The sequence below is a fragment of the Diutina rugosa genome (genome assembly GCF_008704595.1).
Source record: "Diutina rugosa strain CBS 613 chromosome Unknown scaffold47_size107767, whole genome shotgun sequence".
NCBI lineage: Eukaryota > Fungi > Ascomycota > Pichiomycetes > Serinales > Debaryomycetaceae > Diutina > Diutina rugosa.
Genome location: NW_022995157.1, coordinates 27718 through 43765, shown reverse-complemented (window position 1 = coordinate 43765; position 16048 = coordinate 27718). Strand labels below are relative to the sequence as shown.

The window sequence follows — 16048 nt, the reverse complement described above, 5'->3', positions numbered from 1 at the left end:
AATATCCCTCTATATTGTGGATACTTACCGTTGATGTCTCGAAACGCTGTCATCTGATCACGGCGAACTCTACCCAAGATCGTTTCGAGGTGAGATTCGTCCACAATCAATTGAACCATTGTCGAATCACTATGTCTGCGATTTGCGTAACTGAAGTTTCCAGGCGGTTGATGTCGAGTTCGACGGTCGAATTAGGGGAAGCTTGTGGCGCCGGGATTTTTGTGATATGGCCCATGATATACTTTACATGCGAGAGGGGGCTCACTACTAATCGCGCAGAGCCAGCCATTGCATCATAATGGATTTTGGTAATCAGCAGAGATATATCCAAACCTTTTTTAAGTTTGCAGAATTCCACCACAACCTCTTCAAGATGCTTAAACCCTTTAAAGTTTAAAACTCCTTGGCTTCCACAACCTTTGAGTTGAGATTTGATGCTTTCAGGAATGAATTTGCAGATAACAGTCGTGAAGGCTTAGCTTCGTCAATTTGGGACACAAAAACGTAAGCTCTGGCTGTGGCGATAAGTAGAGCCCATTGTTTCCAAGGGTCAAGGCCAACAGTTTGAATGGGATCTCCCTAAGGTACTTTGAGGTAGGACCCGCATAAGATGCAGGACAATCGACCAGAATATCAAGATGAGGAAGTCGAGCCAAAGTTTCGAAATCAATTCGTGAAAGGTCACTCGTGACCACATACTCAGCAGTCACTTCCACTCGACGCCGTTTGATGGACAGGAAAATCTCAGTAGCATAAGGCAACGGCGAATACGCAATGTCAAGCCGACACAAGGAATGCACATCAAGATGATTGAAGATGATCTGGCCAATGTCAAGCGGGAGACCTGCCAACGTGGCGCTGCCAAAAGACATGGTGCAGCTTATGGGAATCTGGCGTTGACTATGGCTGGGCCAGTGAAGAGAGGAGAAGTGGAAGGTCACGCAAGTGGTTTATGTAGACGTCATTGCTTACGAAATAATTGACATTATCTCAGCGCCATACACTCTCGTATCGATGATCGTCGCCCCACCCTGTGCAGGCTATTGCTCAGGGTCCTCCTACTATACTTATCTGACCACTAGATCATGGTAAAAATCAATCCTAGCTGCTATGAGGAAGTTATATAATGGCTCCTCATACCCTAAATGTTTATTGACAATGAATGTCCATATAAGCCATAATTGCCTTTTTGAGTCTACACATTGCCCCCCCGTATGGAGCCGAGCAATTCAGGACTTCTACTATTATGACCATGATTCGACACTATTCATGACATACTCAAAATCACTACAACACTTGGGTGTAAACCGCATTGGGCCACGGTTGGTTGTCGCTACCAAAACCTCAAAACCAGGTGGTATTTTTGCTCTGGCCCTGTATATGGGCCAGAATTCGAAACCCTGAGCTCACGCCCTTTTATTTAATCTAGTGGTGGCCATCCTCGATTAATCTCAATGGTGACGAGTAGATTGTACCACCTTTTGGCGATCAGGAAGAACATCTCACTTGATTGTCCGAGCCACGCGGTTGGCAACCAGGTGACCTCCACCGCTACAAATTCTCGTTCTTTCTTCGTACGAGGGCTGCGAAATTTTCGCACAGGCTCCCAACAAACTGACGGTGCCGGCGGTACGCGCGACGCGTGTTCGCTACTATCTTAGTCGCACAGAAATTACTTTCTCCTACCCCAACCTTCCATCTCGCTCCAATCCACGTCATTGATGAAGGCTCTGCGCCAGTCACTGCTCCAGGACTTCTTCCGCAAGTCCGCCAAAACCGAAGTGATCACCCTTGACGACGACACCGACGAGGATGTGCCCGTTAAACCGAAGCCGTCGCTTAAACCGGACCCAGCTGCTACGCGCGCTAGCAGACGCGACCCTCGCACGCTGAGCATATTAAGCTATGGGTCAGCGCTGGGATTCGAAGAGGACGACGACGGGTTTGCCGATACCCTGGTGGAATTGGTGACCTGTGGCGATGCCGTGCTTCAAAAGGCACTCCAAACATCCACTGATGCTCCCCCGGCTCCTGTGAAACGGACGCTGCTGGCAATGGATAGCTGGTTTACACCCGTGGCAAAACGGCGCCCCAAACCCGTGGTAAGGTCTGGTTCGCCGCCATTGGCAGCACTGGCAGCACTGGCAATGACTCTGCTCACTCCGGAGCAGCACCAGGTGATGCAAGCAGTGCTTTCCGGGGTACTGGTATTCTACACGGGCTCCGCAGGCACGGGGAAGTCGGTGGTGCTCCGCCACTTGGTGAGTCTGCTACGGTCCAAATTCGGCGAAGGTTTAGGCGTGTGTGCGCTGACGGGGATGGCGGCGTGCAATATTGGCGGCATGACCCTCCACAAGCTTTTTGGCATCGGCACCGGCCTGGGGCTGGTGGGCGACCTTGCCAACCGCATCCAGAAGAACCGGTTTTCTCGGCTTACTTGGCAGAAGCTTAGAGTGGTGATTATCGACGAAATATCGATGATTGATGGCGATTTGTTTGATAAGCTTGAGGCGGTGGCCCGTGTGGTCAGAGGCAACAACCGTCCCTTCGGCGGCATCCAGGTGGTGTGTCTGGGTGACTTCTTCCAGTTGCCGCCGGTGCTGAAGGATAAGCGGGCCAAGTTTTGTTTCCAGGCGGAGACGTGGCCGCAAGTGATCAAGCAGAAGATTGTCCTCCGCAAGATCTGGCGGCAGCGGGACCTGGAACTCATCGAGATGCTTAACACGGTGAGAATGGGGCGTGTTGATGCCACCACCACCCGTAAGTTTACCCTGTTGGCCCGTCGTGTGGTTTATGATGACGGTATTGGCCCCACTGAGCTCTTCCCCACCCGACAAGAGGTCCACCGAGCCAACCAGGCCCGTTTGGCTCAGCTTCCAGGAGACGTGGAGGAGTACGTCGCCCAGGACTACGTGCCCCACCCGCTGTTGGCCGGTCAACTAGAGCACTTTATGGCCGAGAAAGTGTTGCGGCTTAAACCTGACGCCCAGGTAATGTGCATCAAGAACATCTCTGACGAGATCGTCAACGGGCTGGTGGGTACGGTGGTGGTATTTTTGACGGCTCCCTTATGGCACAAAGTGCTTGAATACTGGAGCGAGGACGATATTATGAGCCATCAAAAGGAGTTGCGTTTGGTACTGAAGAGAATTGGCGATAAACACCGGTTTTCTCCTCAAGATACCGAGTACTACCATTTGCTCAGTGGCGAGACGAAACGGATTGTCGATGTGTTGCTCTCGCTCGCGGTGGTGGACCTGAACGAGCGGATGCCGGTGGTGGCGTTCAGAACGCCGCGGGGTTCCAGTCTCCATTTGATTGAGCCGCTTGAGTTCACCGTTGACTCGACGTCCAACGCTAACAAAGTCGTACGCACCCAGTACCCATTGATCTTAGCGTGGGCGATGTCTATCCACAAGAGTCAGGGCCAGTCGATTGAGAGATTACGCATTGATCTCCACAAGATCTTTGAAATGGGCCAAATCTACGTGGCGTTGTCGCGGGCCACCAACAAGGATACGCTCGAAGTGCTCAACTTTGATGCCCGCAAAGTGAAAGTGTCGCCCGAAGTGATCGATTTTTACAAGTCGTTGACCGCATAGCATCCTGTATAATTATATCAACGACAACAGCATATCACCAGCAAATCATGTCGTCCGACACCAAATGGACCATACCTAGCGACAGTGGTTGCGCCGCTATTCATCTAATTTGATTGATGCTGAATTGACACTTGGTTAGTTTCCGATGCCAGCTTGGGGAATCATGAATGAGTAATAATTGCGATTACTGGTTTAGATAAAGCATCATTGGATTAATGGTATACTTCTTCCCCACACCATTGCATCGACACTCACATTCATCATGAGCTGATCAAAATCATTGTGGCCCATGAGCATGTGTTTTCTGCGATAATTGGGATAGGTGCTTCCCCTGGTACCAACCACATTACCTTACGACTCGGAACTTACTATATTATGTGTTCGACGCCATGGGGCTCAGAAGTAATTCCACATATTGATTCAAGGTCAGTGTGGTCACTCTTTGAGCAGCCATTATCCCACGGTAACCACACTCGTCTGTTTGGGTGGTGGAGAGCTCAGGGTCAGAGAGATTTCAGTCACCGGTAACCCCCTCATTATAGCACGAGTTTTGGGCACGAATTTGGCCACGGATCCAAGGCAGCTACCACCTAAGATTCAATCAGTTATTTATGATATGCTATCCATGGAGTAGGCGAATTCCAGCTTAGGTAAATACTACAAATGTACGCCCATTGAAGTTGTGGTAGTTTCGTATTGTCATTATTATGGTACATGATATGAATGTAAAAGGTTATCCGCCAATTGGCTGACCGTTTGTCGCTCAGTCGAGGTTGATGCCCTTGGACTTGTAGAACGCCCGGGCCTCGTCGATTTGCTGCAACAACTCGTCGTGCTTCTGCTTCTTGTCCTTGAACGTCAAGATGCCAATCCCCAACCACGACAACGCGTAGGCGCCGAAGGTGACGAGCCCCCACCAGGGGAGGAACGGCAAGATGTCGTCGTGGAATTTCTGGGGCGAGGGGATCACGCCGACGTTAAGGGCAAAGTACACTGCTCCCAAAGCAGCAAAGATGAGGAGGGTGTCGGTGGCCTTGGTCATGTCTTTGGTTTTATGGACAAGGTGTTATCAAAATTGAAATTCAGTGCGGCGCGTCGCGACGCGACCCGGGGCGAGATATTTACGAGGGGGGGTGGGGCGTATCTAAAGGATTATAATAACTTAACAGATCATAGTTTGAATTTTTGGTGTTTTGTTTCAGTACAAGTTTTGTTTCAGTACAAGTTTTGTTTCAGTACAAGTTTTGTTCAGCATCATGGTTGAGTACTAGTAAACCATAGATAAATGCGACAATGGCATAACCACATTGAAGGGGAATCAGCCATCAATTAAAGAATACACTTACGAGACGTACACTCCTAATACAGTTCAATCGAAAATAGTTGGTACAAATTTCGCCTTACTGGTGGTCATGGTCAACCCTTAAGTACTTGATGATGGTGCGGCTCATCTTATCCTCCCACGTGACCCAGGATGACGTCGAGACCGGCTTTCCTCGACCAGCAGCCGCCGCCAGGGTATGTAGCCGGCATTGGTCGTGGTGCGGTGGGGTTCTCCAACCATGCCGACTCGCTGGGACTCACATTTTCCGGCAAACCCCAAGAAATACCCGTCGAAGACGACGTCGAGGACGAGACTTATAGGGCCATCGAGGCCCGTCTCCGGCGCAAACCACGCCAACTGACACCCGAAAAACCTGCCGAAACCACTACGAAGATTGCTGACGAGTTTTCTGATTTGAAATCAGGTTTGGGCGACGTTTCTGTGGCCGAATGGGCGGCGTTACCCGAGCCCCAGGACTTTACCCGGCGCAATAAGCGCCAGCGGCTCTTGGAGAAGAGCCAGCAACGTTTCTATGCTGCTCCCGATTCGCTTATTCAAAGAGAACTTCAAGGACACGCCCCCATCGTTGAGGAGTCTACTACTAAGAAGACCGATATTGATAGTGTCAATGCCGCTCGTGACCAATTGCTTTCGCTGAGGCTTGATGCCATGCTTGCTCCGGCTACTTCGACGGTCAAATTGACGGAAACTGATATCAGTGAAGCTCAGAAGGCTCAGCTGGCTCGAGGCGATTTGGCTAAACTGCGAGCGCTTATGGCATCGTTACGCAAAACTCAGCCTAATCTGGCTCGCCTGTGGCTACTACTGGCTCAGTTGGAGGTGGAACACCACCAGATGGCGGCGGCTAGACTGATTATCCTTCAGGCAACGAGGGTACTCCCTCGTGATAAGTCTATATGGCTTGAAGCGATCCGTATTCATGAGAATCTGCCTCAATTGAGATCAGTTGTGGCCCTGGCATTAGACAGAGTTTCTACAAGTGAAGATATCTGGCTAGAAGCTGTCAAATTGGAGTCTACTAGCCAGGAGAAGAAAGTGGCGGTGATGAAAGGGATAGAGAGTATTCCCGCCAGTATCAAATTATGGCAAGCATTACTTGAATTTGTCCCCGATACTGAAACAGCTAAATTTGCTGCTAAAGCTCGAGAGTTGTGTCCTCGTCACTGGCCGTTTTGGCAAATTGTCATCCTCGCTCTGGAGGAGAAAGCGGCTAAAGATCTATTGAACAAAGCTCGAAAACAGTTTAAAAATGATACTACCGTCCAGGCCGAGATCTGGCTAATCGCAATGAAGCTTGAAGAGAAGCTAGACCACCAGGATAAGCTCGATAAGCTTGCTAAGAAAGCGGTGACGGTGGAAGCCGATTGGTTGAGCCTCGCCCAGCAAGCTGAACGTGAACAACTGTTACAGACTGCGACTGCCATCACTAAAGCCTTTCTTACTCAAAATCCTGATGCCGATTTGGATGAATACGTTGAGAGCTACCCAATCATGGCTCGCGCTTATTACGATACGAAGCTCCAGTCGCTGACCCTGGTGGAAGACTGGCTTGAGCTTTTGGCATTGGAGAGGAGTAAGCAGGGTGGGAACTACGAAGAGCTTTGGAAGGCTTATAAACGGGCTATAGGTCAACACCCTCAACAGGTGGTGTTGCTGTTGATGATGGCTAAGGACCAATGGAAATTGGCCGGTGATGTCGAGGCTGCAAGAACCACTCTTGCTGCGATTACCACCGCTAATACCGAAGCAGCAGTATCGGTCTGGAAAGCACGTATCAAACTTGAGTTATCGGAAGGCGAGTTTGATAAAGCATTGGAAGTGAGTAAGCAGTCGTTGGTGGAGCCGCTGGATAAAGTATGGTACAAGTATGTCCATTTACTTCGTGCTGCAAAGGTATTGGAGAGAGCCAAAGTTGATGATACCCTCATCCTAAACACGATTGATGATGGTTTGAACAAATTTCCCTTGAGCCACAATTTATGGCTCCAGAAAGTACAAGTGTTATGTGACGATGGTCAATGGGCTGAAGCAGAAACTGCTGCTAAATCAGCCCCTAAGTTTCCTGAAATGCAACGACTACTTGCCCAAATCTATGTCCACCAAAACAACGTGATGATGGCTCGGTCTACGTTAGACTATGCCCTCACCAAATGGCGGAATATTCCTGGAATATGGTACGATGCCATTATATTACAATTGTCTCAGAATAATAAAGTGGAGGCGAGGCAATTGGTGGCTCGGGCTCTTCAGGCGTGTCCCTCTAGTGGTCTTATTTGGTCGATCCAGTTTGATCTACTAGACCCGAAAAAGCGGAAACCAGCGCTAGTGGAGGCACTTAAGGCGTGTGACAATTCCAGTGAGATATTAGTGGTGGTGGGTCTTGATTTCTGGCGACAGAAGAAACCGCAGAAGGCTCTAGAGTGGTGGAAACGGGCGATTGACGCTGACCCTACAAACGGCGATGCCTGGACAGCAGTCTATTTAGCTGACGCTAACCAATTCGCTTGGGATGACTACGAAGCGGCGTTCGATAGAATAAACCAAGGCCACTGGTGGTTACCTATTGCGAAGGGCCCGCAATGGCGGATGGCTACCCCTCGGGAATTAGTGGTTGCGGCATCACGCCATATGGCCACTGCCGCTGACAAACCCGGGGTTTGCAACATTGCCTAAAAGAACGGTTACTGGCGGGTGGTGGTTATGCTTAGTATGAAAGCTGTGGTGGGTATGGTATGGCGCGACCCCACGTGACCCCGCCACACCCTCGGACTCATGAGTCCGACTCGTATACGAGTAACTAACAAACCGATACACCAAACATCAATTAATTCAAAAAGAATAGGTAGGGATGTCAATTGATCTCAATGCTATACCGATTGAGCTTTGATTCGAATTATTTTCTTTTTTCTTTTATTTTTTTTGCCGTATTTGTCAGCCCGTTGCTTTTTGCCGTGGTGTTCAGAGAAAACTGCGAAAACGCCACACCGTTGGGGGCGCTCGTACGGGTAAGTTGGTAGCGGTGGGGCGCCCGGCTACCTGCAGTACCAGCGCTCAGCGATGAGCGCGATGCGCCAGTATATATAACAGCTAAACGCGCCACACTTTGCGCCCAAAGCAAACCAACCACCCCCATGACCTTGGACCAGCAAGAAACCTACGCCTTCGGCACCAACGCCGTCCACCTGGGCGCGCCCATCGACGCCACCACCGGCGCCGTCATCGAGGCGGTGTCGCTCCTGACCACCTTCGCCCAGCTGGCGCCCGCCCAGCCGTTGGGCGAGTTTGAATACCTGCGCTCGGACAACCCCAACCGCCAGAACTTTGAGCGCGCCGTCGCCGCGTTGGAGCAGGCGAAGTACGCCATCGCCGTGTCGTCGGGTTCTGCTGCCACCGCGTTGGTGATCCAGCTGTTGCCCGTCGGCGCCCACATCATCTCTGGCGGTGATGTTTACGGTGGTACCCACAGATACTTCACCAAGGTCGCCAACACCCACGGGGTTGACGCCACTTTTGTCAACGACCTCGAGCGCGACTTGAAGAGCGCTGTCAAGGACAACACCGCGCTCGTGTGGTTGGAAACCCCTTCCAACCCGACGCTTGCGGTGACGTCGATCGCGCTGGTCTCTGCCCAAATCAAGGAGCTCAACCAAGCCAGAGCCAACCCCATTTTGTTGGCCGTCGACAACACCTTCTCGTCGCCGTACATCACCAACCCGTTGGCGCACGGCGCCGACATCGTGTCGCACTCGGTCACCAAGTACCTCAACGGCCACTCCGACGTGGTGATGGGGGTGGTCGCCGTCAACTCTGCCGAGCTCCACGACAAGATCCGCTTCTTGCAGAACGCCGTCGGCGCCATCCCGTCGCCGTTCGACCTGTGGTTGGCCCACCGCGGGTTGAAGACGTTGCACTTGCGCGTGCGCCAAGCGAGCGCCACCGCGCAAAAGTTGGCCGAGTTTTTGGCGGCGCACCCCGCCGTCAAGGCCGTCAACTACCCGGGTTTGCCCGACCACCCCAACCATGCCGTGGTGCAAAAGCAGCACCGCGGCGGCCTTGGCGGGGGCATGATCTCGTTCAGAATCAACGGCAACGCCGCCGCGGCGCTGAAGTTCTGCCAGCTGACGAAGTTGTTTACTCTCGCCGAATCGTTGGGCGGGATCGAGTCGTTGTGCGAGGTGCCCGCGGTGATGACCCACGGCGGCATTCCTCAACAACAGAGAGAGCTGGTGGGTGTGTTTGACGACTTGATCAGATTGTCGGTGGGTATTGAGGACACGGACGACTTGATCCGCGACGTCGAACAGGCGTTGGCTGCCGCCACTTAGATTTATTGGGATACAGGTACACTGATAGATTAAGGAAAATACACGGAAACGAAATGGGAAATATTAATGAATCTTTATCCGTGGTTGTTTTGTTTCAACAAGTTTGAAACCTAAAATTGTGTAACTCTCCTGCATACAATTTATGAGCCCATCGTAAAAACGCGATCAAATTCTTTCTCGCTCTTCTCTTTACACCCACACCATTCGTGTCTTCTTTTGAGGGCACGGTGGCGTGGAGGGACTGGTAAAGAAAGTGGCACTCCCCGTTGACAATTACATTGTCGACGATTTTCTCATGGGAGGGCTACTGATACGCCGGTCCGAGAGTGACTTCGAGATACATATTTTCCATGTGAAGCATGCCGTGTTCATCGCTAGTGTGTTATGAATATGGGAAAGAACCCTTGAGACATCCTTTTCCCTCTGAACTTTAATTTGCCCTAAACTCTAAACACTCGTTCCTAAAGGAGTAGCACCGCGAGTAATCTCCGTCGCCCCGTCGTGTGCGGGTTCGGAGCTAGCACTCCGTTCCCTATCGCCGGCTGCAAATGCCTCACGGAATGAGGCGCGGAATTGGCCTCAGCAAATTATGAGAGATGAGAGCAAATAGTTGGTACAAGCCACGTGCCAGTTATACACTTGATTGCCGTTGCTGCTTGCTCCGTAAGCAGTTTCCGCTTACCGTGACTGTTTCTGACAAATGGTTGCTGGGGGACCCCACTGGGAGATTGTGGCGCGCACGTGAGGAGGCCAAAGCTTTTGGGTGCTATCGACAATTGTGGCTCGATCATCCAATATTGCCACCCCGTCGTTGTAGTCATGGACACCACTAGTACGACAACTTTCAAATTAAAAACTATACTAGTCGCTTCTTTATCTCCCTTTGAGGGGTTACCGTGAAATCCCGAATTCGTTTAGTCACTGATAACCCGCCACAATCGCCATTGAAAAAAAAACCCCAGATCCTAGATTTCCCGCTATGCGCGTTTTTGACAGTATGCCAGGGCTCCCACGCCACAACCAAAACTGTGGCGTCTCTCGCCACCACCCGATGCTCCACAGTATATATAGACCAGCCAACCCCAAGAGTAAATGTTTCTTCTCTATCAATTCAAAATCAATGGCTCCCACCGCTACTTTGTACGATCCTTCGCAATACAACGAAGAACACAACAGCCGCACCGCCTCGGGAGCGTTAACTGTCAATAAGCAGAACCAGCAGGTGGCGAAGTACCCGGAATTCTTACCCACTTGGAACCCGCTGCAGAAGTTTGCTCCCCTTGAGTATTTCTCTCATTTCGATAAAGGGGCGTTGGGCGACGCTGAGTTTAAGCACTTGTTGAAGTATGCTGACGGCGATGCTTTCAAAAACCGCCGTATCACCCCTAAATTCGGTACCGAATTGAGAGGGTTACAACTTTCCGAGCTTGATGATGATGCTAAGAATGATTTGGCCCTCTTGGTCGCACAACGAGGGGTGGTCGTGTTCCGGGACCAGGACTTTGCCTCGCGAGGGCCCGAGTTTGCCCGCGAGTTCGGGTCCTATTTTGGTCCTCTCCATGTCCACCCGACCCTGGGTACTCCCGAAGGTTACCCCGAGCTCCACGTCACGTTCAGAGGCGCCTCCAAGCTGGAATTGGACAAGGCGTTTGCCACGCGCAACAACAACATCGGGTGGCACTCCGACGTGTCCTACGAGCTCAACCCGCCGCAAATCACTTTCTTCACCGTCCTCCAAGGCCCCGAACTGGGTGGAGATACCATTTTCGCCGATACCGTCGAAGCATACAAGCGTTTAAGTCCCGCCATGCAAAAGATGATTGAAGGTTTACACGTATTGCACACCTCAGCCGACCAGGCCCACGCCAACAAGTCGGCTGGCGGCATCACCCGCCGCGAGGCCGTTTCAAATATCCACCCGTTGGTGAGAACCCACCCCGTAACCGGCGAAAAGTTCTTGTTCTTAAACCGCGAGTTTGGCCGGCGGATCATCGAGTTGAAACAAGAGGAACTGGACAACTTGTTGGAGTTCTTGTTCCGCCACGTCGAGCAGGCCCACGACTTGCAGTTGCGGGCCAACTGGGAGCCCAACACCGTGGTGTTGTGGGACAACCGCCGCACCGTCCACCTGGCAGTGATCGACTGGGACACCCCCGTCGTCCGCCACGCGTTCCGCCTCAGCCCCCAAGGGGAGCGGCCTGTCGAGGACTTGAAGGACTTGAACGACCCGGACTACTTGCAAGACAGGTACGCCGAGATCGCCCAGTTTGTGTAGATCTCTAGCCTGGTTTAGCCTATGAAGGTTAAGCCTACGAAGGCTAAGCCTTTGGGCTTAGGTATGAATGACGATAGCATTAGGAGTTTAGGAATCAATTAACGGTAATTTTAAGTGACTTACAGCAGCAGAAGGTAGGTTTCCATTAGGGACATTAGGGTTTACTGTAGTAAAAGCAGGCGCGCGCAGAAGGGGTAAGCTCCATGTAGACAAGGTGATGATGTAGATAAGATTATTGTATTCACTTTTATGAAACAGGAATTCATCTTATATATGACAGTTGACCAGGTAATATGAGTCTTAGATTGCCAATAAACATTGATATGGAAATGGGTGATTTTGCCAATCAACAATAAAACGAAGTGGAGTTAAGTAAAAAATCCAAGCATCTCTTTCAGTATTTACACTGTTATTCTTAAGGACTTTACTCTTCCTACAGTTACAGTCATTGCAATCTAAAATACTTACTGCAAGTATACTTCGGCATGCATTAGCAGTGGACGCAAAAAGAGAAGCTCTTTGGCGGGGAATCGAACCCCGATCTCCCGCGGGTTGCCTTTTGCTTGACAAGCGGAAATACTAACCGTTATACTACCAAAGAGGACGGTGAAGTCACGAGACCGTAAATATATGACACAAAGCCATAGTTAGACCTAAGGAGCGGGATACAAGCCCTAAAATAACTCATATATGCTGAATACCTGCCCTGTAGAACCTATTTCTACATCTCTGAGTGTTTGTACGTTCATACTATTAAATGTGGACTGGTTTTTATGTTGATGAACTTGTTTGACTAGCGCAGACTTCTCCTCTGTGATAAAGGAGTGGGTGCTAGTTGACATTATTGAAGTGCTTCCATCTGTATATTCAAGCTAAGGATTACTATGTGAATAGTGCTCTATATATAGTAATCCAGGGAGGACATGGCACGAACCACTTGTCCCCGCTAGTCTGTTTGTATTTTGAACAAGTTAGGACAAAACACCAAGGTGTTCTTGGTGTGTTTACATCACTTCTTCAACATACACTAGACGTCGTACTGTAGTAAAATGCGACCATCTCCGATTAGCAAGTCAATGTAAAATATTTACAACTGAAGGCTGATCCAGTTGACAACTTTGTTTCCCAGGTTGTACCCTTCACTGGAAAATCAACCATTTTCCTGTTGGTGCTGTTACTGAAGATTGGTCGAAGTTTCAAGCTTGTTTGGACTATCTGGATTGGTTCTGGAAGCGTACGACACGCTCTGGGGAAAGTCTAGTGTCGAAAGAACCACTGACAACTTGGAGAACTGTTATGTCTACCATATTTTGGCCACTGTCGTGTTTCCTTAATTTAGTTTGAATGAGTTCACTCCTAATAAACGACACTTTTACTTTGGGAAAGAGAGGCGGCTGAGTGAGCAAAACATGTGTTTTATGGACGAGTCGTAAATAGTGGACACCTGTTATAATTGAGCTTTACTCGGCTGTATTGTATTGGTATTAGGTAACGGTTATGTCTCCCAATGGTGACGTCATAAACATCGTGCAAACAGGTTCAGTTTCTCGTGAAAGACAAACTACAGAACATCTTTTAGCTTAATGATAACCAAATTCATTCCATTTGATTTATGGTAAAGTTCTGGCACCAGGTGTAGCTTTCGCAATTTTTTTCGTTTTTCTGTCGGGTTAATGTCCTGCACATAACCATGCGGGCAACGTTCTCAATGCATCGGAAATAACATACAAATATTTGCCACCGCAAAATTTGAAAAGCGCACAAATCGAAGAAATTTGAAATCAAATTGATTGCTATAGAGTTTTAATTTACTTAGTCGTTTGATGTGTGTTTCGTCCGTGCATCAGGGGGTCAGCGTGTGCCTGATACTCTTGGCGATGTGTCCTATTTGGGTATAGATCACCCCCCTCGGCAATCATACCCTAATCACCGACACTTGCACCTCGAATATCTCGTGATCAAGCCAGATCTGGCATCAAGTGTACTAACAAAAGTTCCTCCTACGAGTGTAAAGAAGACATCTAGCTTAGCGGCTCGTCACAGGTACCATATTGAGGTCCCATGGTTTTGGCAACCGCCGGTTTTGGACCCCTCAAGCTCATTTTCAAAATTTCTAAATTTCTCATCACCCGCCAAATATAACCTGGGCTTATGACCACGCAAACTCGTCAAACATGACCTGGAGAATCTAAGGAGCGGGGTGTCACGCCAGGAATAGGCGACCTGAATCCATCAGGGAAGAATAATCATTATTTACGGGTATATACAAACCAAAATATGCCAAAAACCTTAAATCGCCGTGAATCTATCTAATGAATGATGAACGCTGTAAATTTGATCCACCAACGAGACTGTAAACCACACTTGCCAATCCTTTTTCACTAGACCTCTATTGATTGAAAACAATATGGTTTTGGCTTTATAATATTCAAACTACGGTGACTCCATACGAAAAGTAACCTTTGTGGGTATGATTTAACACAAAGAATTTATCAAAGATCGAGGGATATCTCACTTTAATGTAGAGCAAATCTTATCAAACCTAGTTTAGGCAGCACTGTGTTAGCTCGAGGGTTAAAGCCATTCAACCGCCGGTCTAAGACATTACCGTCTGGGGTCGACACCACCTCTCTTTATCGTTAAAAGAAAACTTGTCAGACAACCGCCGCCGCCCACCCCAGCGACTGTCCTCCGAAAAGGCGTAGTCAAAGGGGTAAAGATCATTGCTCCGAGACCGGTGTACCCAGAAGGTAACCGTGATGCTCGGCAAGTAAAGATGGCCGGGCTGCTAAGAACCACGGACAAGCAAAACACATCTCACTTTGAGGGCTGCGGGGTAGTTCTCTCATCTTCCAAGTTGGAAACGATGGCTCATTAATAGAGTCAAAGAGAGACGTATACTATAGAAATGATCCTATGAAGTACGTCGACAAAGAAAAGAAAAAAAGAGGGTGAGGGGGGGGAAGGCGCCCTTTTATAGTGCGCGCGGCGGTGGCGCCGTCGCCCCCACTCCGCTGATGTCCGGGTAACTCAGTCGCTGGTTCGCGATGGGCGCGATGAGCGCGCGCGAAAACCCTAAACTAACGGCGGCGCTGGTGCGGGTGGCGGCGCCCGCGCGAGAGCGCGCGCGCGTCCCGGCGGTTTGGCAACGGTGCCGGGTGGCCGATTGGATATAGATTATGCCTGACGCAATGCCGGGCAGCGGGTGCCGCCACGCCGGCAGTACGTACAGCCAAGCCCAAGCCAGCACCACGGTTGTTCCGAGACCCCAATTATGAGCCCGGGTAAACCTTCCCCCAGATTAGCCGCCAGTAATTGTTCCGAAGTTCACCGGGGTAGGTCGTGGTTATGGGTTATATGACCCCCCACTGTGCTACACACGCTTCACATACCGTAACCAGACGTTTCATTATAATACAAAACACACCCTGAATCCAATCATTACCAAGACCTAGTCCAAATGTTCGATAATCCCTAAACAGCTGCCGCACTTGTTGGCGACTTTGCCACACTTGCAAATGGTGCTGTACTGGCACAGCTCGCTTTTACGGCAGCAGCATCGAGGAGAGCACATAAAACAGGGGGGCCGTAGAGTTTTTGTTACAGGGGTGGCAGGGGACGCTGCTTACTTATATATCGTCCCGGGTGACGTCGTTTGGGCGTGTGTACACGGCTTTAGCGGGGACCGAGATTAGCAAAAAAAAAAAAACACACAAAACATTTTGTCGTTCCGGACTACCCCGGACGGCACGTCATGTACCTGAGGCCTAGGCGATTCCCGGGCCAGTGGCAAAAAGGCGAGAAAGCAATGTTGTTGGAGTCTAGGTAACACAATTGTGAAACAGGAATTGAAACGTGTTACAGGTTCAGTTTCACAACTACGAGTTTCAGTATCTAAGGGTATCGCCGTTGTCGTCGTATCTTTCATCAGGGGGTAGATTAGCGTATACGGGTGATAACGGCAATAACGCTGAGTGATATGCGTTCTGCTAGATCCTGAGAGGGGAAAAAAACCACATTAGAGCATGAAGCCACAAATTCTGTCCACGTGCTGTAGGCGGTGAATGGGGAGGGGCGGGGCGGAGATTAATGCCCATGATAGCAGCTGGCGTTCCATTTCTCCGTGCGACCACCACCACTTTCGGAATTTAGCAAGCCACGGTTGCTCCAACACGAATGATACGGATGGAATTTAAATTGTCATGTTTTAAAAAAAAGTTGCGGAAGTTTCAGATTTCTCCTTTATCTTTTAAGTTTTTCGGCGTTAGCCTATATATTCAGAAGATTTTGTAAATGAAAGTAACTTATCTGATGGAGCTAGGCTAAATGGTAAGGGAAACCATTAACTACTATTTTAGAGTTTCCTGGAGGTACAAAATGTTTTGTTAGCCATTGAGTGAATTTTGCTAGAGATGGCATGTTATTCTATTTTGTTAGATTGGAGTTCCCATTAGATCTGTTCGTCATGATGGTCACCAAACTCTTGGACTTGGTATAATTA

At 49.6% G+C, this 16048-nt stretch overlaps 6 protein-coding genes across 6 annotated transcripts; 4 read left to right on the top strand and 2 right to left on the bottom strand. All coding sequences in view use genetic code 12, as the record gives it.

Moving 5' to 3' along the window:
• Positions 1-440: 440 nt before the first annotated feature.
• DIURU_003681 (uncharacterized protein) lies at positions 441-872 on the bottom strand (the record flags this gene model as incomplete). Its single annotated transcript, XM_034156470.1, has 1 exon — positions 441-872. One exon carries the CDS (start codon positions 870-872, stop codon positions 441-443), a length of 432 nt encoding a protein of 143 aa, XP_034011518.1.
• Positions 873-1721: 849 nt separating this feature from the next.
• Positions 1722-3602, top strand: DIURU_003680 (uncharacterized protein; the record flags this gene model as incomplete). The annotated part of the gene is made up of 1 exon (XM_034156469.1): positions 1722-3602. The coding sequence occupies one exon, from the start codon at positions 1722-1724 to the stop codon at positions 3600-3602; it is 1881 nt and encodes a 626-aa protein (XP_034011517.1).
• Positions 3603-4365: 763 nt separating this feature from the next.
• DPM3 (Dpm3p) lies at positions 4366-4644 on the bottom strand (the record flags this gene model as incomplete). Its single annotated transcript, XM_034156467.1, has 1 exon — positions 4366-4644. One exon carries the CDS (start codon positions 4642-4644, stop codon positions 4366-4368), a length of 279 nt encoding a protein of 92 aa, XP_034011516.1.
• Positions 4645-5076: 432 nt separating this feature from the next.
• Positions 5077-7620, top strand: DIURU_003678 (U4/U6-U5 snRNP complex subunit; the record flags this gene model as incomplete). Its single annotated transcript, XM_034156466.1, has 1 exon — positions 5077-7620. The coding sequence occupies one exon, from the start codon at positions 5077-5079 to the stop codon at positions 7618-7620; it is 2544 nt and encodes an 847-aa protein (XP_034011515.1).
• A 458-nt stretch (positions 7621-8078) lies between these two features.
• Positions 8079-9272, top strand: CYS3 (cystathionine gamma-lyase; the record flags this gene model as incomplete). Its single annotated transcript, XM_034156465.1, has 1 exon — positions 8079-9272. The coding sequence occupies one exon, from the start codon at positions 8079-8081 to the stop codon at positions 9270-9272; it is 1194 nt and encodes a 397-aa protein (XP_034011514.1).
• Positions 9273-10392: 1120 nt separating this feature from the next.
• DIURU_003676 (TauD/TfdA dioxygenase family protein) lies at positions 10393-11547 on the top strand (the record flags this gene model as incomplete). The annotated part of the gene is made up of 1 exon (XM_034156464.1): positions 10393-11547. One exon carries the CDS (start codon positions 10393-10395, stop codon positions 11545-11547), a length of 1155 nt encoding a protein of 384 aa, XP_034011513.1.
• Positions 11548-16048: the final 4501 nt, after the last annotated feature.